The 24,291-nt window shown below is 36.8% G+C and overlaps 1 protein-coding gene across 1 annotated transcript in view; it reads left to right on the forward strand.

Moving 5' to 3' along the window:
- The window catches only part of CLEC16A (C-type lectin domain containing 16A), an 81,584-nt gene that overhangs the window by 11,663 nt on the left and 45,630 nt on the right, over positions 1–24,291 (forward strand). The window contains exons 6-15 of the mRNA XM_080387019.1: positions 1,013–1,136; positions 2,013–2,187; positions 3,717–3,770; positions 6,058–6,171; positions 11,445–11,673; positions 13,017–13,146; positions 16,425–16,525; positions 20,738–20,860; positions 22,434–22,543; positions 23,046–23,309. Coding sequence (XP_080243145.1) covers positions 1,013–1,136; positions 2,013–2,187; positions 3,717–3,770; positions 6,058–6,171; positions 11,445–11,673; positions 13,017–13,146; positions 16,425–16,525; positions 20,738–20,860; positions 22,434–22,543; positions 23,046–23,309 — 1,424 coding nt within the window. The remainder of the gene's footprint in view (positions 1–1,012; positions 1,137–2,012; positions 2,188–3,716; positions 3,771–6,057; positions 6,172–11,444; positions 11,674–13,016; positions 13,147–16,424; positions 16,526–20,737; positions 20,861–22,433; positions 22,544–23,045; positions 23,310–24,291) is intronic.

Raw genomic sequence — 24,291 nt, forward strand, 5'->3', positions numbered from 1 at the left:
CATGCTGTAAGGTAGTATGTATTATGGAATATGTTCATGCAGGGCTTCTTATTCTTTAATCCATTTTAAATTAAATTACATTTTGGATTTACAAAATTTTCTGTCTATCAGGAGTAGTAGTGATTTGATGAGAGTCTTTATTGTAGAAGAATATGAGAACTTTTTTAAAACAATGAACAATTGGTGCTGCAAATAACTGGATAGCCTGCATAGCAGATAGGTTCTTTATAGTATTGACTGCAAGGGGCAAAATTGTGTTAAGCAATGGACACTTGGTACTTCAAAGTTTTCTACTTCAAAGAGCTGTAAACCCAAGTGTGTGCTCACAAAAAGAGCAAAGTGCAGGCTCCATACCCTATTTGCTATATATTTACATAACTAAGTGGTTTTATGGTTCAAAAAAATGTATAGAATGTTCATTGAATGTTGTAGTGATACAAAGGTTAGAGTTGAGAAAACACAGCTCGGATGTTGAGGTTTCATAATTTTCTGACTATCCATTTGCATATATTCTGATCTAACACCTACCCTGTATCTTTTAGTTTAGATGCTTTGTGCTTTAGCTTTTTAAACCCTTTTGGAGGATGTCGCTATCCCAGTTCCTAATCCTGTTAACTGTTGTCTGTTTCTTTTGCCCTTCCTTCACTGATGATTCCTGTGTTCCTTAATGCAGTGTCATGTAAGTGTAACTAGCTTGACTTTCAGCATTACCGCTTTATTCTTATGCTTTTTCCTCTTCCTTTTAATAAAGACTGTGCTAAAAAACTTTCTGCATTCCACTAGATTTACCTTCAGATCTATGTAAATATATCAATATTAGGCTCGTTTGAGCCAATTAAGAGTTGATGTGATGTTTTTGTAGATGTCCATTTCATGCATAAGATCATGTCAGGTATATACTGGTATGAAAAGCTAGCATGTAATAAAAACTCAGGTGTTACTTTATTGTATTTCTTAAACATTAATTTAAAAAAATTGCAACTGATTTTTCTTTTTAATAATTTCTCTTCAGTGGACAACCAACCTATGCTGCATTACATTAGAGATAAAACTGCTGTCCCTTATTTCTCCAACCTCGTTTGGTTTATTGGAAGCCACGTGATAGAACTGGATAACTGTGTGCAGACTGATGAAGAGTAAGCTTTTACAAATGCTGGGTATTGAATGGAAATGTTTTTCTCATATGTTGGGACTTCCCTTATTTTGTCTGTAGTAGTGCAGTTAAGTTAATTTCTGAATATGTTCCCTTGTAGTCAGTTCAAGCTTTGAATTAATAGTGACTAGTGCTGTGTACCCTATCTGTGCTAATATCCATACAATTAGTGTTCAGCAGCATGCTTTTCCATCTTTGTTTCAGTTCTGCTAAATTTAGCAGATAGCCAGAAGACACAAAAGGTATTCCATGCTTTTCAAACTTACTAACATGGTCTTTTTCATGTTCCTTTTCTGTGTATCATCTCAGTAGAACAGCTTTCTGAAAAGATTGTAGGAAAAAAAATTAAATTGGGAAGATGAACTTTTTTTAGTATGTGAACTGTCAGACCTGAAATTCCTGTGTAATATTCTACTATCAACTCCAGAAACATTCTGTTGATTTCAGGTTATTCTTGGTTTGCCTTCCTACCCCCACCTTAGAATGGGCAGCTGTTTCTTCCTTTCTTAAAGTGAAGATGTAGATGTTAAATACAACATAGATTTTTTCTTTTCTTTTTTGAAACAAATCTTAACATTTTTTTGTGTCTTGTGAAAAGAGTTTGGCAGTGGAAAGTGAAGTTTTATAAAAACATTGCATCTGAAAACTTGGGGGAAAAACTGATATGTGCATCTTCAAACGCATATAAGCCTGAAGATTGTTTGCTAGCTGCATTTGTTGACTTTAATGAAAACATCTTGTTTAGGCATTTGATTTGCACAAGGGGATCTATGGAAGGGATATGCATTAATTCTTTTCTGAAGTTTTTAAGATTTTGACAAATGATTGTATCTGAGACTTTTTTTGCTTTCTTTTTCAGGCACAGAAATAGGGGCAAACTGAGTGACCTGGTAGCAGAACATCTTGATCATTTACATTACCTTAATGATATCCTTATCATTAATTGTGAATTTTTAAATGATGTGCTAACAGACCACCTACTTAATAGGCTCTTTCTTCCCCTCTATGTGTATTCATTAGTAAATCAAGATAAGGTAAGCTAATGCCTGTAAACAAGTAAGTCTTAAAAGTGTTACTTGCTTTCCGTATGCATAATAATTAGTTCAGCAGGTGTATTCTGTAGTAGGGTTAATAGTGTAGATACCTATGTTTGTGTCTTTTACATGAAATGGTTTAAGGTGACTGTAGGGGAAGTACCCTGGGACTGAAATTAAGGGCAGAATAGATGATAAAACTTTATTCACAAAACAAACACTGGTTCGGATGATGTGGTTGTTAAATGCTAATGATAGTGGAGACAAGAAGAGCTGCAAATTTGGAACAGGGTTTAAATTTCTGTGGCACCGGGAAATTTGAGGAGTGTGATTTCTTTTCCTGATATGGTAACCTGTTCCCTGGCAAAAGCAGATTATAATACCTTTTCCCATTATATCTGCAAATTTTCCATGGTGTAAAAATCCACTCCACGCAGAAGATACTAACTTTTGATTTTGATACGCGATTCTTCGATTTGCCAATAAGCTGCGTTTCAATGTCATATAGTTGAATTTTTTCTTGAAGCATAGCCTTTAAATTTAGTGAAAAGCTTATTTTTAATGAAACAGAAATTCTTTTAAAGCCTGTGTGGGTTCCTGTATTCACAAAAAATTATTTCTGTTTATCCATTCCCCCCTCCGATCTTCTGTAATGGTGTTTGTTCTTAAGATACACAATGCTTTGTGAATTTCAGCATACTTTCATTAACCAGAGGTCAGGTTAATTAATTCAGTATATTGTATGTGCACTAAGGATTGATTGAATGATAAACATCATCTTGTCTTGCCATTAAAATAGGGTGAAGCAGACTTCCAGACTTGTATTTCAGCTATTGTAACTCTTTCCATTCATACATTACCAAAATCTGCTTGTCCTCCTATTTTCAGGCAGATGTGTCTATTATCATGAGGTCAGAGATACTTGCAGTCATAAAATTAGGCTGTTCTTACCTCTTGAGATAATTAATTTATGTGGCTATGGTTTTTAAAGTATCACCAATTTATTTTTAGAAACATTTTCATTACTACTGGCATATAAACTTATAACTTGAGCACCACAGTGCTACTTCAAATATTTTTGTCCAGTGTGATGTACCTGATTAGAGAAGTGTCTACTGACCATGTTTTTATTATGTGGGTGATATTTCATTGTTTCTGAATAGCTGTTTAGAGTTGATTTTAATGAACGTTAACTGAGAAGTACTTTTTGAAGGAACAGTAGCGTAGTGAAAACCAACATACTTCCCAGATACTCATCTGTTTAAATTTAAGTTACCAAAGTGACTATGAAAGATAATAATCATTAGCTACTTTTTAAGCATATAGAGTAAGGGATATGTTTATTCTGAGAGTCGTCATTTGAAATAGCTTACAAAAGAATGTTAAAGAGCGTGCTGCTTTCTGAACATTTTGTAGTAGAATGTGGAACAATACAATATTAAGAGTTTTGTTTTTAATAAAACATTAAATGATAAGTGCTTTAACATTGTATAAATAAATCGGCATTTTTCATAACATTTTTTCCATAGGGTGGAGAGCGTCCAAAAATAAGCCTCCAAGTTTCTCTCTATCTTCTTTCTCAAGTAAGTATTTTAAGTATTTTGTCCTACTTCAGAACATCTTTTGCAGTGCCAAATAGCTTCTTAGTTGAATTAATATTCTTTTGAGGATCCCATAGCACAGGGTAGCCTTTGGAGCATTCAGTGGTTATGTACGCCACCTGACAAGTGGTACATAGTAGAGCCATGCAACATACTAGGACAGAATTTAGTAAAATTGCAGGCGAAATTTAGACAGATACTGTATTGCACTTTGAATCTGCCTAAGCTCTGGAAGATTCCAGGCTGCACTTTCCCTCTCTGAGAAATGTTATCATGGGGTTTTTTTGATGTATTTTTTTAAAACAAACAAAATCCACCCAAACCTGAAACTTCCTCACAATTTGAATTTCATTATGCTTATACCTGAAATCTGTAATAAAGTACTTGTTGTTTTCACGTTCTTACTAGTCCCACCTCCTTTTCTTTTTGGAACTTATTTTCAAATGAAGAAATTGCTGTCAATTTTTTTTGTATTTGTAGAGAAAAATGGTGTATTCTCCCTGTAGTCTTCAGTGCATTGCTATGAGAGTAATTTTCTTAAATTGCATTCTCTGAAAATAGTTTTGACTTGTATTCATAGCATTTATACTTCTTTTTTTCTTTGAACTTACCATTTTACATTAATTTCATTATGGTGTGGTCCATAATTTCATTTTTTTTTAAGAACTTCTCTGAAAAATATGATTTTTCAGGATAATACAATAACACATCACCACAGTTTTTAAAGTTTAAATTATTTACCACAGATAAAACCTTGGGAGCAATATTTTCTTGTAACTAAAGAGATCGGCATCATAGGATTGTGTATGTTAACCTCTTTTCACATCTTCTTTCAGCAGAAGTATTGGCTAGGTATCACAAATGCTTTGCATCTGTGTTTTTTATTGCTTTTAGTAAAGAAAATGGAACTTTTTTCCTAACCATAAAGTATTGGGAACAAATTTGTGTATCAGAATGGTATGTGATGTGGAAAGTCAAACTAATTTTTCTGTCCCTGGCAGAAATTTATCTTTTAACCTACAGTTTATCTTTGTTGAGTAGGATCTGAAAAAGTGTACACTGAGTATCCTGAGTAACCTTCTTAACTATTTCTGTTACTGACAGCAGGCATACGCTTTAGGCATTACTCATATATTAGAGACAAGTGTTTGAGAGGCTTGTACTAGCAAAGTGAACATGTAACGCACATATACTAAAATATGCCTGTGTATAGTTGAGCTACACTTTATGAATTAGAAGAAGCTTGAGTGATTTGTGAGGTAGTTCAAAGTAATTTTGGAGCGTGTTGTGACTTTCCAAACTTTTACATACATCACCACCACATGCTAATAATCACTTTACTTTTGAAGTGGTTCTCACTTTAATCAGAAAACGTGGAGATCATATTTAGCTAAATATTGTCAGAACAATTATTAGGCTTACTGAATTAGAAATTATTTAGGGATTTCTCAGCTAGAATTACTGTTTAGGGATACAGCTTTGATATTCCTGTGACAATAATGGATATAAGCTGACATAAGGCTATTGTGGCTGGACCTGAGCTGATTCTGTCCAGAAACCAACTGTTTGCTGGCCCAACCTTGTAAACCTTGCCTCAAAATAGAGTAGTTAGTGTAAACAGTGAATTCTGCTAAAGCACTGAAGGGCTTCTGGGTAAGTGCTTTAACATTACAGGCGATGTGGCCCCTATTCCTGTGTTATGTAGCCACTTTGTAGCTAGACCATAATTCTTTGCAATTGCATAGCCAGAAAAGCTGCTTCTGATCCAGTTCAGCCTATTGCATGACATTTACTTGTGAATCACTGCTAAGTAATTGGGCACACAACACAGAACTTAATGGAGTCCTGCCAGTCAAGGTCAGTGGATGTTGTGTACCATGATCAGTTTGTGTAGATTCTCAAAAAAGCAATTTTCTGGAGCAGTTTTATTTTGGGTTCCTTGCTAGAATATCACACAGCTTTTTCCTCATCTGCTTTGAAATAAGAGAATTTACGTTTCTCAGAAGGAGAGAAGAGCATGAAGAATTATTAAAACTAGGTAGCTTAAAATGTAGAGAAAGGTCAGATACCTATGGAGAAGATTATGGTCTCTTGTGGTTTGAAGTAGATTTCATGAACTATCAGTGTTACCAGTTGTATTTTACTGTATATGTAAACTTAAGATACCAGTTTAGCAAGGTCAAAAAAGCATGTTCAGTGACTGAAATTGTGAAACTGTATGTGTTCTGTAATATGTGTCTGATATTTTTTTCCATCTTTCTTTTAATAGGTTTTTCTAATTATACATTATGCCCCTTTGGTGAACTCATTGGCTGAGGTTATACTTAATGGTGACCTGTCAGTGTTTTCTTCTAAAGTTGAGCAAGATATACAGAAAAACTCAGTAAGTGGCCAAATATCTTTGATATTTTTTTTAGAGGCAAAGAAAGTAGCTGGTTTTGTTGTTCAAGTATCTGGAAACTGTAAGATAAAAGGTGATTGTGTTTAGGAGAGAAGAGCAGCTATAGGCAATTTCACCTTATATTGCTGGATGCGATAGCAAAAAAAATGCTCCATGCAACTTACATTCTTGTCAAAGTTGCAATATTTTTCTGCACGCATGTATATTTCATATAGTGGCATAAGAATGTGTAGGGTGCAAATCAGAATACTTGCTTCTGTGGAGGTCAGACAGTGCAAAGGCTTCCATTGTTTTAATGGGACACTTTTTTAATCCAGTCTTCTGTGTTAAGTTTTTGTTACCAGCTCTTTGGTAGTGAAATCGAAATGAGTGATCACAACTTTGCTTTGAAATTATTCCTTTGTGCAATTTCTAGCAGAAATGAGAGACTTAGAAAAAATACCTGGGGTAAATCCTTTGGATATAGAAGGAAACAAAGATTTTCATCTGAATATTCCCGATGTTCTAGCAGTAAAGCTGATCATCTCTGAAAGTGTGCATCAGTGTGCGTAAGAGAACATAGACCAGCCACAAATAGATGGTCGTTCACCCTTGTACCTTCAGATTTAATCCCGTGTAGATGTTGGTAGATGTTGTTGTTAGTGTTTTTCTAAGTGTCATGTATATGATTTTTTTTTTTCCTCTGGGTTTCACAGTTTGTGAAATGCTTGCTTGTTACTTTTTAAAAGCCTAATTGGTGTTGGTTATAAGAAGTGGGTATGACTTTACTTTGGTGAAGAGGCTTCTGACTGTAGTACTTCTGTCTAAAGATTGAACATGTCTCCTAATGTCTGACTGGTCAGCAAAGAGTGACTGAATATTTAATTTATAACAAGCGGTAGATTGGTTCTTGTGCACCTTATTTCCCAGCAGTTGCCATAGCTCTGAGAGTTTCAAGGGGGAGATACGCTTCTACTCTTCTGTGATACAAGTCAGCTTTTCCAGATTTTTTCCTACAGTGCAGTGGAGTCTGTTTGGGCTAATCTTAGCCAGTAGCTTTTGGGTTCTGTTATTTTGTACTGTTGACCTTGATGCTCAGAATCTAAGCTTTTTTAGGAAAAAAGAGTGGAATATTAGAGCTGACTGAATACTTTTAAGATAAAGCCATCACTTGTATTAGCAAATGTCTGACATTCTGCTAGCTGTGTACTAAGTGTCGTGTGTGCTACTTGTGCAGAAGCAGCTTTGTTACTAGGAAATTTGTGGTGAGAGGGTGCGGCACCACTTGTTGGGTGGGATTTTTCTTTTCCTGTCATCGTTACTGTACAGAGTTGCAAAATATAGCATATGTTTGTGTGCTTGTTAGGAATTTTAGGGGTTTCCTATAAACTTAGGTTCATCTATTCTCTGATGTTTCTAATAATATTTAGGTTGCTGCTTCTCACTGGTCTTAAATGTGTCCCATGGCATGTAAACTCTCAGTTCTGTCATACCTGAACAGGTAATAAATAGGAGGGGTGTTAGCTTTCTGGGAAGACGCTGGGTGAAACTGCTAGAGGTGGAGCTTTGTTACAGGGAGAGCAGAGTGGTAGTGGTTTTTATGGATGAAGAAAAAACTTCCATGGGAGAAACCTTAGTTTTTCCATAAATTCAACTATATTCTTCAAGGAAACTTTGGAGGGGAAAGCCGGTACTGTCAGAAAGCCTACTGGTGGAAACTGGTTACTTGCAGAAAGAGCGGGGAGTAATCTTCAGCAAAGACCGTGCTTTACTTCCAGTGAGGGGAGCTGTCAATGAGCTGCTCTCCATTGATGAGTATGAAAAACTACTTGCATATATTGCATGGTGTTTTCTACTGATACACAATTCAATGCAGTGAGACTAGTCAGCCATAGATATGGAGGCACAGACAAATTAAGTAAAGGTGAGACAGTTCCCTATTGCCCTGTGGTAGGACTTCTTAGAGCAGAAAGTTGATTTATGAGCATTGTTAGCCATTTGAGGGGCTGTTCTTTGGACTATAAGGTGTATGTATCAGGACCATTGCAAAGTTGTTACTGTGGTGTATTCTGTTGCAAAGAAATTACTAACTTCTGTTGAATAATGGAAGCTATTTCAGAAGCTTCTTCAGGCTTGCTTGTTTTGAAGTCAGTAGAGAAGTGATGAGCAACGTAATACACTTTTTGGCTGAGTTTAGAATTGTGTTTGTTCTTAAGTCAGACCCAGATTTATCTTTCTCTACTTCCTTTCTGTTATAATTTCCCATGTTAATCATTCTGATACTCTCCTAAACTGCTGCTTTTGTGGATATCTCCGTGTGTTATGGTGAGCTGCAGTTATCTCTGAACCCCTACTCTATACCTAACACTGCTTATCTCTTGTAACTGAGATGTCTTGATACATTTAAATTGACATGTAACTGTCATTTTCCAACATGTAGTTTGTAAAACCAGAAGTAAGCAGAACGTCATGTCTATATTCATTTTCCTAGTAAGATGAAGTGGAATGAGGCGTAGAGAGTATGGACTGAGATTACCAGAAGCAGGGTCATGTGTCCTCATGATAGGAGACTAAATGAGTAAAGAATACCTAACAAAAATGCCGAGAAGGGTTGTGGTTGCTGTGTATAAGAGCAACATATCCAGAGTTATTTAGGGCAAAAGAGCAATGGTAATTGTCACGATAGGAACAAATGCTACTTTCTACTGGAAATCAATTTGTGGAAAAAATCAGCAATGGATCTTACTGCTGACAGCATATGAATTGGCAATAACCTGTCTATGGAGATCTGCTGAGCATCATAGGGCAGTAATTATTGCCCAGCCTCGAGTCCACAGGTTCTCCACCTTGAAGTATAGCAAATTAAGATACACTTGTCTTTCCATGTTTTCCCTGTATTTCAATTTTTAGGTGGCTTCAGAAGAAATGCTAATTTCTGATGATGAGTTGAATATGTGTAGCCAATATGTATTTAAACTTGTTAGCAGCCATCACACTAAGGTTTACCTTACTTCCTGTGAGATCTGTTTTCCTGCATAATTCGGATGTGGGCCAGTTCTACCTATTTCATGTTTCTCTTGGTTTCTTGTTTAACCTACTTTCTCCTTCCCGTAAAAGCTGTTACTGGTACTGCCTTACTTTACCAGCACACGTTGCACAAGATAAACCATAATTGAAAATAGGGTTGAAAGACACTTTAAAAGCATAAAATAGCAGTATCTCAAACTCTATAATCAATTTAGATAAACCACATACTATGTAAATTAATTTTGTCTGATTTTAGAATGTTTTAAGTGTATAACCTTGTTATATGTAGCAGAAGAGTATATATATGTTGACTTTTTTCTCAGCATTCTTTCTTGAGATGGACCAGATGATGGTTATGAGCACACTGCTGTCTACTGGTCTCTTCTGTTATTTTGCTGATAAGGCTAGCAGCATATTAGAAATGCAAGGATGTTAAGTATATGCATTCTTCATAAAGGAAGCAGATACAGGGTTCTAGGAAGTTATTGTGAGTGAATGCAGGAAGGGGAGAATGTATTGTGCAGCTGGTTGCTACTTTTCTTTTTTTCCCCTGAAGAATAGGGCTTAATGTGTTCTTCCCTCCTCTTATGACTTTTCTGACCGGAAACCATCAATAAAAGTAATCTGGTTGTAACTCTGATGGTTTTGTAACCTTCCTATGTTGCAGTTTGATCAGACAAAATATATCAGAGAGGTTACTGGGTTGCAAAAGTCTGATAGATTTCACGTTATGGGGTTTTTTAGTATTGTGAAAGATTCCTCCTACTGTATGGTTTATTTCAGTGGCAAGTGTAAGCTGACGTACGCAAGATTTCTATAAAACCTGTTTTAAAAGTCAGAAGATTTAGAGAGATACTTCGGCCTTCTGACTTGTAGAAGGTTTCTTCCCAGATCTTTTCCTAATCTGTATAGGTGTTCCTTATTAAGTGACGGGAGGGGTTTTTCCAAACTTTGAGCGCTCTCTGATATGCCCATTTTCAATGCTTACTGTACTTGAGTCACCTAAGGCAAGGAATGGAATCAATTTTGTATTTAGTTGTCTTTTCTCTTGCTTGACCTCAAATTTTTAACCCTTTAGCCAGCATCAGCTAAGGGTGATCAAAGTATTGAAGTCTGAAAGGTAATGAAGTTTCTGTAGCAGTCTTGTTCAGCATAAATGTGTGCTGGCAGGAAAACCCCAGACCATGGTTTCACTTCTCAGTAACAGAGAAGTTTGGCTGATCAAGGTTTGTAGCTCTAGGTGAGAGAGAGCATGTACTCTGCTAATCCAGCTGCCATGCCTAACAAGTGAGAAGGGAGCTCAAAGCATCACAGCTCAGAAGCAATCTGCAAAATTGTAGGAAACAAAGTTTTGTTAGTCCTGCTAGTTGCAGGACTTCTTGTAGTGTCTTGAGTCTTTCTGTAAGAGTACATCATCCTCTGTTGTTAGGATGGCACAGACCCTTGGAAATACTTACTTCCACTGGGAGAAATTTGTCATCTAACTTTATTTTCTTGCTCTATAAATTAATAACCAGGAAAATCAGGTATTGATTGAATACTATTTGCTGCCTTATCCAGAAGCAGTGTTTTGACTTGAAAAATAAACTGCTGATAACTTTCAGTAGAACTTCCAGAAGTATATTAAGGTCTGACAAATGAAGTGGTGTTGGTTTTCCAGACTTGGTAAGTTAGTGACTGGAGGCCAAAAAAGGGTTGATGTCAGTGCCATTTGTCCTAGATGATACAAGGACTAGTATGTTGTTGAGGGAAGCTTAAGTTTCAAAAAAATCTCATAGCTTAGAGCATTGTTTTTTGTCCTTGCTATTGCCAAAGACATTTAAAGAGTGTGTTTCATAATTAACATTGCTGTCAATACACGCTTTGGATTTTGCTGCCTTTATCCTTTTTGCAAAAGGTGTCTTAATTTTGTATCTACTAGTTGTCTCGCCTGTTAAGAAAAGATCAATGAAGGGAAAAAAATTAATAAACTTCTATTGATGAAATGGGTAATTCTGTATGTTCTTGTCTCAAGATGGCATACTTTTCAATGATAGATCTTTAGGATATGCTGCTTTGGAGATAATTGTTCTACTGATGATTTGATACAGCTTGAGGTCTACTTTCTTGTACTTCAAAATGGATTTGAGATTTGTAAGTGGTATGCTAATTTAAATTCTAAACCCCCTCTTTCATATGAACTGAAGTTTCTTTACCAGTTAGCTAAAAATGTCTTGCTGTACCTTAGTGTAAACTTCTCAAATTTGCAGGCAAAGTCAAGTATCAGGTGTTTCATAAAACCAACAGAAACACTTGAGAGGTCTCTTGAAATTAACAAACAGAAGGGGAAGAAGAGGGTGCAGAAAAGACCCAACTATAAAAATGTTGGTGAAGAAGATGAAGAGGAGAGAGGATCTGAAGATAACCAAGATGACCTAGATAAGGGTAAAGGTACAGAAGCAAGTTCAAAGGCCATCAGAACAAGCAGTGAAAATGAAGGTGAGTATAACAGCAAATAAACATTATGCTTACAATTTGGATACTTTTATTTACCGTATGGACCTAACTGTGATCTGTTGTGTGACTTGTTCTCTTGTTGCACTAGGTAAACATGGGACTATTAAATTTGTTTCAGTCTTTGACTACTTTTTTCTCATGTTAAATCATTCTGCCAGAACACGTACTTCTAATCTGATTTAAAAACTAATGGAAGTGTTTTCATGTCTCCCTGTAGTCTTTGGCCCTCATCACAAATGCATGCCTTGCACCAAGTTGTACATGATTATGGGGCATTTTATCAGTAGACTTCACAACTTTGTAACTTTCCCTTCTGTATCAAGGCAAATGGTGTAGCCACTTTACCTTTTTAAGATGGTCAGGGGTGTTTTATGCACGTTTCAGTGATAAAATTCAAGCAGCATGCTAAAAGTGACAGTACATAGTAGAAGATGATATTAAATAAGTTAGTTCAAACCTGAAGAAAGCATCTTTAATTTTTAGATTTTTATTGAATTGCACATTTTCAGGATTTTTTATGTAATGCTATACCTTAAGTATTGCTTTTGTAGGATGAGTGGTCCATCCTAACTGTTTATTTTATTAGTTAGTTTCTGATGTACATCCTTCTAACAGTTACTAGTCTTTAGCTAGTTTGAGAAAAAATCTAGAGTGAATTTTTCTCAATTGAGAATAATTGAGAAAAATGTGGCAGAATTGCAGGCAAGCAATTGAAAACAAGGCCTTTATGATTTGGCAGCCCTCTCCACAAATCGTTGCATTTCAATTTAGGTAAGCAGTTTGTTTGAGAAGGCTTACCTTAAATGGTGTCAAATAACTGATGTATTGTCTACCATGATTTGAAAAAAAATAACATGATTTACTGCTTACACTGGTGCATTTAGTAGTCCTCTTTGTCCAAATTCTTAAGCAAAAGCTATATTTGATCCTAATACTTCTACTTAAAGCCAATAGGTATGAAGCACTCAGGACCAGATATGCTGTTTGCTGTAATTGTAGAGACTTTACACCCTCTATGAAACTTGATGTTTGCTCATGCCCCGATCTCACCAGCATTTTCACAGAGATCTTCTTTTTTTCCCAGAAAGGTTCCGTGTTTTTTCATCCTGTGGTTTGGACAGGAGGGGGATTACTGTTGCTTGTTTATTTGCCAAAATAATCTAATCTGTGTATTTACATGTATTTTGTGTATATATAATTTTCTTAAAGCAGTTAAATTCCTTAAAGAAATGTAAGCAAACTTATTTATTGAATACAAAAGAGCTTGTGGTAACAGTTTGGTAAAAATAAAAAATTTTGGTCGGGGTTTTTTGGTTCTTTTTTAGAAATAGAGATGGTAATCATGGAGAGATGTAAACTGTCAGAATTGTCTATCTCTACTGTGACGGAGCAGAATACAACAGATGAAGAAAAGAGTGCAGCTGCCTCTGGGACTGAGATAACAAACTGGAACAGGTATAAAGGAACTGTAATATATTTTTGCTATATTGCTTCCTTACTTGCCCACCCATTAACTCTTTCGCTTCTCTTAAGGGATGTTTCAAGTCTGCCTCCAATTAAAATTCCAGGTGTTTTTGTGGATCACAAATAAGTGAGGCAACAGAAGGATGGGATGTGGCCTCTCTACTGATCAGTTTTGGAAATGGTCCTGTTCCTTTGTAAAGTTTGTGCTGCCCTTTATGGCAATTGTGATGCCTTAAGTTGGTGAAGTTAAATTACAGAATATTAACATAATAAAACCCAAATGTGAATGTTCTCATTGTAGAATTTTCTAAACCTCTAAATTAAGCCAGAAGAAGTTTTCTTAAGGCTATTTATGGTCACATCTGTCAAATTTTTTTATGCGCCTATAGTGAAAAAACAAGGCAAGTCCCTCATTTCAGGGCTGAATTTTGCAGAGTTTTGGTATTAGTAGTTACAAATAAACGCTGCTACCTATGTACAGCTTCCAACGTCCATTAATATATCCTAGGGGTAATGAAAACTACTCTTGGAAATGCAGTTTTAAGTGTTTCTGGGAGCAGAGATTGTCCTGACTTCAAAATTTAAACCAGAATATGTTAAATACCCACAAGGCACTTTATCAGTAAGAATGTTGTGGTGTTATTAGAATGCTAAAGAAAAGAAACTGCAAAGAACTGTGCTATCTCTGACACAAAAATAATTGCAAATATGTCCCTTGGGGAAATGCCTATGTTTAATAGAGTATCAAATTTATTTTTAAATTTGGGAAATGCTGCATAGTATTCCCAGAATTTCGTTCTGTCTCCATTATAGCTTTGATGTAGCTTAGATAATATACATTAATAAAGACAACATTTAATTTAATTGTAAAAGTGAAATTGAACCTTGTCTTGAACTGGTTTTAAAATATATTGTTCTAGATTATTGATATTTTGACTAAAATATGTGCCAAATAGCTTTTAGAAAAAAATTGGCAATGACTGCACTGAATACTAAGCAACTGGGACGCCCAGGTCTTAAATGCAGAGTACTTACACGTGAGATGCCAATGCATGTGGCAGATGTGTCTTCTGATCTGCATATATGATCTGACAGCATCCTGCATCTTTTCTAAAAATAAACAGCATCAAAGAATGTGCAGAGCTACAAATATTTTTAAAATAAGGGTAGACCTTGTATAGGGCATTTTTTGGCCTTAGTTTTGTACATATCTTGGAAATGTAGGTAAGTTGCTATAACTTAAGATTTTTTGTTATTCTGTATGTTAAGTACAGTATTTAAAACAGTAACTAAATCTCTCAAGAAATTTGCTCAAGTGCATATAGCTTCTTACACTGCTTGGAGTCACCACGTCTTGTGGATGAGATAAGCCACATGGGTAAGGTGTCATGTGGTGGTGGAAGATGCAGTGGTCTTTTATTCCATGATTGAAGTGAGTTAAACCTCCATAGCTGGAGTAATCATCAACGATTGTAATGAAAGCGATTCTGAATGTGTTGCAGTCTTCAGTTGTGGACAGACTTCACAAGAATAATTAATTTGAAGAATACTTGTATGGCATTTGAACTGTTCCTACGATCAAGTTGCTAGTAAAATAACAGAATGCTTACAGAGTTAAGAAATAGATTTGAAAATAGTTGCCATATAGCCCTTAACATTAAAAGTGGTTTTGAAAAATTGTCTAAAAGTTGTTGACAGATAAATGGAAGACAGCACAGTTTGCAGTTAAAAGACTGCAGCTGTAAAATGTAAGTGAAGTTTTCCATTTCCCTTAGCCCTTTTACTGCTGTGAAGAACATAAAAAGAGAAAGTTTAATCATTTTTGGTGTAATTTTATGTTGATGTGCCTCACTACTGGAAAGTTTAAGCCTAAAGGCTTGTTTTAAATTTATTTCCTTTTATGATGTGCTACACAGCAAAGTTTTTTCCCCAAATGTGAAACCTTCATGCTATGTTGTACCTTCTGTTGCTTCTTTCTTATAGCTGAAATCTTTCTGGGTCTAGCCTATATTTAGTCTGTATGAGGACCCGTTGATGAGTGGGATTCCTAGAAGTTGTTCCTGGTTCAGATTATTGCAACTGAGAGTTTGATAATGCAAATAGATGCTGTGAAGAAACACGTGGAATGAATATTACCTCTCACTGTTGTAGTCATATTTTTAAAGTTATGTAATCACAATGATGAGTTTGCAGTGAATGCTTTTTGTCTGCTAGGTCTGAAGATAGGGAAATGTATTTGTTTTTATGACTTTGGATGTTATTTTAATATATTTTATTTGGATGTAATTTACATAATGGAAGGATTATTTTTTTCCTTTTGCTGTTAAAAAAAAATACTTTGAGAGGTAGGAATTACCTCTTTTCAATCAAGGCTCTAAACTTCTGATGACTGTCACACTTCCTTTGTTATTTTTTTTATTGTTGTTGTTGTCTGGGCCAGTGGTAAAAAATAATTTAATTTCTACTTGTGCTCTGAACTGATTGGATGCAGGCCAGCTTAAGACAGGAAGCCAAGTTGTGCTAATATCAGTTGATTCTCACCCATATCTGACCTGTCCAAATGGCTTCTGGATTAAATTGACTTTTCTGATCTGTTCAGGGTACGGGTGAAGGGTGAAGTCAGCACTGTTTATAGCCTTCCTGTGTATGCATTGTAGGTCACACATGCTTAAACCCAGGAAAACAAAGCTCATCTGCAGTGCAAAGCTTGCTTTTTTGATCCAAATGTTGCCTTCTTGTTCCTTTTGTCTTTCCTATAACTGTTCGATGGTAAAGTTTTTGATTGGTTGGTTTAGAAAACCTACCTTCATCCAAAGTTTCAGGGAAAACTGCTTTCTTGTAATAGTAAAAACTTTTCAACTCCATTTAGTACTTGAGTCTTAAGGTAGGAGTTTTTTTATATATATGCAACAGTGATAGCAGCTACTTGAAGTTACTGATGTGTGCACTTAAAAGGAGCTGTATAATGCCTCTGCATGCATACTAAATGTGCTACAAACAACACAGTAAACATGTGAACAATCAGTTCTTGGGGAAGTATTGTGTAACAAATCCCATTAAAACGTCAGATTTAATGTCAGAATGTAAATACAAGGCATGGCTATAATCTGAGTATTCCTGAACATATTAATTTTTGTTTAATGCCTGACAATGTGCATTAGTGTAAATTTGCCTCTTCCGTTAGCTATGTGTAGAACAAGATAGTTACTAATTATTCTGTAGATGTGGTGTTTGTCTTAAAACTGTTTTAAAATTACTCCTTTCCACAGGCCTTTTCTTGATATGGTCTATAATGCGCTGGACTGTGCTGAAGATGATTACTATGCCCTCTTCGTGCTCTGTCTTTTATATGCAATGTCACACAACAAAGGTAAACAAGTTTTTCTTTTTCCAGAGAAAACTGAATGAGACACATGGTTTTAGACAGGCACAATCTGTTTGTAACTTATGCTTTTGCATACAACAGTGAGAAATTCTTCACATAGAGGAGGCAGAAATAAATATGCTGTAAGTAAAAACAGTTGCTAAGGATCACCTTTTTAAGAACAGTTTGGTAGAAAGCTTTGTGAGTGTCAGTAACTTGTATTCCATAGGTTTCTTGGAATTAGAATAGGATTATTGTTCCATTTTTAATCTCTTAATTTCATTTGACGCCCACTATATTCAATCTACATACATGTGGGATCCAATTCTTTCCCACTTTGCATGTACTGTGATTGCTACATGTAAGCCAAGTATAAAATGTAAAACTTATCCGCATATGTTAACATTAAATCCTTGTATACTTTAAACATCTAGATCATACATAAGACCTGAGAAGTGGTTATGGAAGTCATCTATTGCCTTTTTCTGTCCAGCTTTGACAGTCCTTCAGTAATTCTTTTTACACTGTGCAGTTCCTCAACAACCTTGTCAGCCATTGTGCCATAATTGGTGGAAGGCTTGTTTAAGTTGTTGGTGTTCTATGCCGTAATACATCTTGCAAGGCTCCCATGGAGCCTGGACTATTTTATAAACTAGTAAAACTATCTTAAATGTGTAGTTCATTAGAATTCAGACAGCATGAGAATATGTAACCTTTTCGAAGGAATAATTATGGTTAGCTTTTTTGTTGTTTATCTTTTTGTGCATTTTAAATATATTCTTTTTGGAGCAATCATGTAAACATCTCATTCATGTGAATAATCATGTGTTTCAGGGATTGAGAGCTGAATTTATTTTCTGATTATGAGGATAGTTTCTATAATATACTAGTAATTTAAATGAACCAACTGCTACAGTAAACTGAGCATCAGGTGTGATGGCATGCTTAAAAGTAAGGATTCGATTCTGACTTGAAGGTACCTCTGATGGACAAACAGAGTGGAAATGAGTGTCTTGAGTGAACTATCTAAGCTGAGCCCCTTCTGTTCTTCTCCATCCACTTGACAGTTTTATCTTTTTCCAGGAAAAATTGAATGCTTCTCTGAGGTTATAATTTGCAGACATTGTCAGTGCTTTCACAGTCTCTTATGACAACAGATAATGATGCAACTATTATCACCAAAGATAGTACCACAGCCTTGCCATGCTCTAGCACTCTCTGACTTGCACCTCTTGATTTCCCATGCACCCCCTGCAGCATACCACTTCTAGAAAATATCTTTCTCCGAGGTACTTTTGAGCATTATTGTGCTAGAAAACGGTGATGTCAGGGGTGGATTGTCTTCTCTTAAAATTCATTAGTTGAAGCTGTGAATAACCAAAAGCATTAGCTGTAACTGTTGGAGTTTCAGCGTGTCCCTGGAATCTTTCAAAGTCATTGTAAATGACTGAGCCTGCACTCCAGGGTTGTATTTCTTAAGAATTCTTCTATTTAAGACCATAGTCCTTCAGCCCACTGTGTTTCGTTTCAGTGTAATTGGTCACTCTTCAATATCTTGTTCCCCAAAAGAAGTCTGATATCCTCTCTTGTTTCAAGGATTATTTGCTTACATCTGCAGAAGCCTGTAAATAGTGAGGAATGCAGCACATACAGCCTCTTGCTGCTTAGTTTCAGAAATCTCTGATGTTTATTTTTCACCCAATATCCAGGGTTACCAAGAGAAATACAACAGATTAAATATCTACCTTCTAAGAGACTAAAAGTATCCTGGCCCTGAAACTGGAGATACCTTGCATGCATTTAAGGGGTCAAAATCTACACTTCATTCTTTGGTGGTCACATCAGCCCTTTAAATGAAAAATTCTTCAGGCTATCTGTACTCACTGGCTTTCCTTGTCAACAATTTACATTGGCCTGTGGCTCTTTGGAAGCTATTTTCCTTTCTCCCCCTATCCTTGACCCTAGATCTTAGTAGACAGGTGACATCCAGTTTTTGGTCTTCACTGTCTCTCACCAAGCCACTCCTCTTGTGCCCTGTAAGAGGCTGCTTTCAGCCCTGGGGAACATGGAACCAGTGCCTCTGTGTCTTGAAGAGGAGGGGTTTTACAAGCTCCTGATTTAGTGCCCCTGTTTGATGCAAGAGCAGAATGTTCTTTAAAAGCTCAGGAGTTGTACAGCTGCTCCTTTCTACAGCAAATTCATTATCGGTCATGGAAGATGCGTCAGGATTGAGTAGGAGCCAATGTTCATATCTGAATTTAGTATAATGGAAGAGGTCTGTCTGCTTACAGACTTTCTCAAAGCATGGGTCAATGATCCTTTTCTTTTACAAAATGGCATGAAGGTCTCTGCAGACATCGAAAGGCCAAGTTATTTCCCCAGTTTCGGAAAGTAATAAATCTCTAGGAGTTGTGTGTCTAGGATCTGATTATCTGTTTACTGTCTAACAGACAGTAAATGCTCTAGTGAGCACTTGAATCAGTTCAAACAAACAGGTAATGAATTGGAAATTTACAGTGATTTCTTGTGACTGCAATACAAGCTTGTCCTCTCTAGACCACAGGAAAATGAGTTGTGGTTTTCTGTTTCAGCATATTGGCTTTTCTGATTCTGTAGCTGGTCAGTTTGAATTTTACCTTTCTCCCCCATCCTACTCATTCTGGCATGTGGAGAGGGCTACAACAGAACAAATTAAAAAAAATCTGAATAGCCCTACCTTAACCAAGAACTTTGGTTTCAGGCCTTGCATTCTAAGTCTTCTGAATGCATCTTGCTCTCTTGCCACTACATGTAGACACTGTTATTGAGGCTTTTTTTTATCATGAGTCCTTCTGTTTGGGTACTGAGTCTGCGTTTTGCACTATGCTATTGAACATGTTTAAAGAAAATACACTTCTTTTTTTTCCACCAGAAAGAATCGTTTATGTCAACAAAAAGAAAGAATCCCAAGAGGTGCACCTGCACAGCTAAATAGATTTGTTGCAAATTGTATCTGAGAGATCTTTAATCCCAGAAGGAGCCCTTCATATATGTTGCTAGATCATGTACTGTATCTCAGGAATGCAGAACTCTGCATCTTTGTCAGACAGACAACCAAATGAAAGATGCAGAGTATGAGTTCTTTCACCATGATTTCAATTTGGCTACTTTGTTGAGCATCTGTGTGGTCTTGCCTCTTAGTCTTTTTAATGGTTTTCTGCTGGTTAACAACCATGTCCTTCTGTGAGAGCTTAATTTGCGTATAGGTATTTTCTAAGAAATCTTACTCATAAGCAGCTTTCCTTTCCAGAAAGGAAACTGTAGCTCTTCACTAAGCTGTTAGTGTTCACAACAATCTCTGATTGCCCTGGTTCCTTAAATGCCTCCTTCACTCCTACACCTTGACTCATCATGACAGAGAACATTTGTATCACTGTCAATAATCTTCTAACAGACCTTTATTAATTGTTCAAAATACCTATGCTTAGTGAAGAAATAAATTAGATATCACAGATCGTGTTGTTACATAGAGTTAACTACAAGTTCAGGGTTGGAAGAAACTTTAAAACTTCGGTTTATAGGGTTATTACCATTCTTTAGAACAAGAGCAGGGAGGTCCTCAGCAATCCACAGCTACGCTTTGTTCTAAGAGGTCTTAGAGTAACCAGTCTATTCTGAGAAATAACTTAACTCAACTTTCTTCAGCCTATTCCTAAGAGCTTACTTTCTTTATACCAGTAGTCAGTGAGAATCTTTGATTCATGTTGGGGAGGGTACTAAAGAAGCTACTACTTATAAAAGAAAATTCCTATTCTTTTAAAATATATATGAACCAATCACTTACTAGCAAAGCAGAATTTGAAATCAGACTTTTATCTATTCCACTTTAACTTTTATGTAACCTTTATGCTTTTCGCACATATGGCTTGACTTTGATTTGATTTAGATGCAAACAAATAGTCTGCAAATTCCAGATGCAGCAAAATGGTTTGGGTGTCACCAACCACTTTGGGATTGTCTTCACCCAGTAGGCTCCATTTAAGGCTGGGATTTTTTGGTGATAAAAAAAATACATAAAGGCTCCTCCTTTTCCTTGTAATAGAAATGCAAAACTAACTTGCCCAATTCTGTATTGCTAATTATAGTCTTGTGAGAAAACTGCTATGGTCTATTAAATACTTGCCTCGAGGTGTACTCCTGTTTTCTAATTCTCCTTTCTTCATTCATCCCTCACAAAAGGAATTGACCCAGTCAAGCTGGAGAGAATTCAACTTCCAGCTCAGCATGCTGAAGAGAGAAATTCATATAATCATGTTCTTGCAGAAGGGCTCATCAGGATAATGAATTATGCTGCACAACCAGGTATCGCTTTTCCAATACTTGTTTTCTTACCAAGCTGAAATTTTTGATGACAAAACCCAAAAAGCTGCCTAGCCTCTTGTGTTTGAGAGGAAAACCTGTTTAACATGCTCTTCAATGAACAATAAGTAGATACAGCCTGTGAAAGCCAACTGTTGGTTTTCAGTGTGTGTTGAGAAACCAGTAACTGCATTTCTGCTGAATAGTTGTTTTTATACAGGGATCTGTTGTCTCAATTCCTACTTTCTGTGTCTTTGAATAAACAAAAATGATACATGTAGTGATTTCAGCCTGAAAAACGATCTGTGGCACCTTTGCTTATAAAAGTACTTCCAGTGGAGTAGTCTTGAAAACTGTATGTAACCCTTTGCTTATAGCAGTCCTTTGTCTCTAGAGGTTATAGCAAATTTTCCTTTTTTTTTAATAGCAGATTGTATTTTCTGTTCTGAACTGTTTTGCAGAAATGTGTTTTTTTCTGACTTCAGCTTCTTTGTAACGAGAGATATAAGGCTCAGTGACCTATTCCACAGAAACATGAATTTTGTTTAAGCCACAGCTCTTCTCCGTGCATTTCTGCTCTTAAAACTTCAAATGAGTAGAACTGATTTTCCCCTGCAACTGAAACACTATCAAATTCTGATTGTCTGCAGAATAAAATCTAATGCTTGTTTGATTCACAAGACTGATCTTCAGAGTATTAACTTCTGCTGATGTGCCAGTCACAGATTAAAAGCATGTTTATATATAAAGAGTTTGTACATACTGCAGAAGGAAAGGGTCCAAGTTGAGATGTATTTATTTAAACAAAAGCACTTCTGGGGAGGGGTGGAAATAATGTATTTTTATAAAGCTTGCTAAATGCTGTGTGGAGCATCTCCTTTTCCTTTCTTTTTAGCAGCACTGACCTTTCTATCTTTGCTTTATGGCAGCATAGTGTTAACCTGTAAAATAGTAGATGGGAGTTGGGGTCAAAAGCTGTCTGTCTGTCTCTTGGGTATATGTCTTAGTATTGATCACTGAGCTCAGACTGTAAATTTCTAATATTTATTTCTTTTTTTTTTTTTAGCTTTCTGAAACTATAAGCTTAAAATCGCTATACATTCTTTCACTCTGACTTCTCTAGATTCTCACATCCAGGCTGTATCTGAATCCTCTGGACTGTGTTTTTTGAAGGAAAAGCTATGCCTTATTAGTATGCTATATACAAAATTTCCTTTGATCTTGTAACTTTATCCATGCCAAATGTCTGCGATTCTTTTCTGATTTTAGTGTAAGCCAACCTGTGCTTCAGACTGATAAAGGCATTATTTCTGGCTTCTTTTCTAATACTATTAATCTTTATTGCTTTCTTATTGCATGGTTCACTCTTCCCGTTCTTTTTTTTTTTTTTTTTTGTTTATACCCGTCGGCATTGTAAACCGGCATCAGCATTCATCTGTGTCAGATAGGGTGTGTATGACAGAGGAGCCAAGTTTGTAATTGCAGAGAAGTGTAGAAACATTTAACATCATCAGGTAATGAGAAGAGCAATGCTTCAACTGCTACTGTTTAGTATATTGAAATTTTCTTTTTGTAGATGGAAAAATCCGTTTGGCCACTTTAGAACTTGGCTGCCTGTTGCTGAAGCAGCTTGTGTTTTCTAAAAATGGCAGCATCATAAAAGATGTTCACCTTGCTTGCCTTGAGGTAAGTATTTTCTTTCAAATTACCAGTCAGAGCATTACTTGTCTTCGAGTCTTGTAGTATAATTGAATAATTTATTTTGTTTCTGATTGCAATAAGCAAAAGTGTGAAATTTAAGCTTCCAGTGCATTTTTCCATTGGCAGCTCTGTGCGGTGAAAGTAAAGAATCAGTACCCCATGCTCTGTTCTCAGCTTTGCTGTTATCTTGTTTTTTAAATTCTTTAACTTCTCAAGCAAGGTTATGTATAGTTTCCGCTCTGAAATTTGTGTGTCATCAGTCTCAACAGTGTAAAGAAAAGTGATTTTGAAACTAGCAAGCTCACATAACCTGTATTTTTGTAAGTGCAAGAACTGTGTTCTATCAAATTCTGGGCTGAAGGCTATGAGTATGGCAATATTAATAGTCTCTTCTGTATGAGGTTTTGGGTGGCTTTTTTTTTTAATGTGACTTTTGAGTTCATGGTGTATTTACTCCCTGAAACACAGGTTTTTTTGTATTTTCTAGGGTGCAAGGGAAGAAAGTGTTCACCTCCTTCGTCGTTTCTATAAGGTATATATGCAAAATGCTATAGGAAAGAATGGAGAAACTATTTTACATCATGTGGAATTAGAAGCAAGTCTGCAGCCCACTGTCTACATGGTGCCCAAGGCGGCACTTTTTTATAGATGGGAACTCCATAGTTGTGATAGAGAAATGAAGTGTTTTGTGGACTATTCCTCTCCTTTCCTGCCCTTCCTGTACCACACTGACATATGTCACAAAAAGGCTGTTTGAAGTGTCACAGGGTTTGTTCTGAAGGGCCAAGTTAGTGGTCATGCTTTTGTTGCAACTGCTAAGTATTTCATGTAACAGAGCCACACTATTAGAACATTTCTGAGATTTTATCGTTGACACCTGTAGTGGCTTGACTGTGGCTAAATGCCAGGTGCCCACCAAAGCTGCTCTATCGCTCCCCTCTTCAACTGGACAGGGGAGAGAAAATATAACAAAAGGCTCATGGGTCGAGATAAGGGCAGGGAGATCACTCGGGAGCTACTGTCATGGGCAAACCAGATTCGACTTGGGGAAAATTAGCTTTGTTTATTAGCGTTCAAATCAGAAAAAAAACCCCTCCTCTTCCCCACCCCTCTGTTCTTCCCAGGCTGAGCTTAATTCCAGATTTCTCTGCATCCTCCCCCTGAGCAGTGCAGGGAAACGGGGAATGGGGGTTACAGTTGCTTCATCACAGTTGTTTCTGCTGCTCCTTCCTCCTCACACTTTCCCCCTGCTCTGGCGTGGGGTCCTTCCCACAGGAGAGAATTCTCCATGAACTTCTCTAGCATGAGGCCTTCCCATGGGCTGCAGTTCTTCACACACTGCTCCAGTTCCCTTCAGGAACAGACTGCTCCAGCGTGAGTCCTCTGCAGGGTCACAACCCCTGCCAGCAAACCTGCTCCAGTGCAGGCTTCCCACAGGTCACAGCCTCCTTTGGGCATCCACCTGCTCCGGTGTAGGGTCCTCCATGGACTGCGGGTGTGGATTGGTTCCATCGTGGACCTCCATGGTCTGAGGGGGACAGCCTGCCTCACTGTGGTCTTCATCATAGGCTGCAGGGGAATCTCTGCTCCGGCACCTGGAGCACCTCCTCCCACTCCTTCTGCAATGACCTGGGTGCCTGCAGAGTTGTTGGTCTCATGTAGTCTCACCTCCTCTCTCCCACTGGCACAGATTATATTTTTCCCCTCCTTACTATGCTATCCCAGAGGTGCTA

Source organism: Falco punctatus (genome assembly GCF_963210335.1).
Source record: "Falco punctatus genome assembly, chromosome: 4".
Taxonomy (NCBI): Eukaryota; Metazoa; Chordata; class Aves; order Falconiformes; family Falconidae; genus Falco; species Falco punctatus.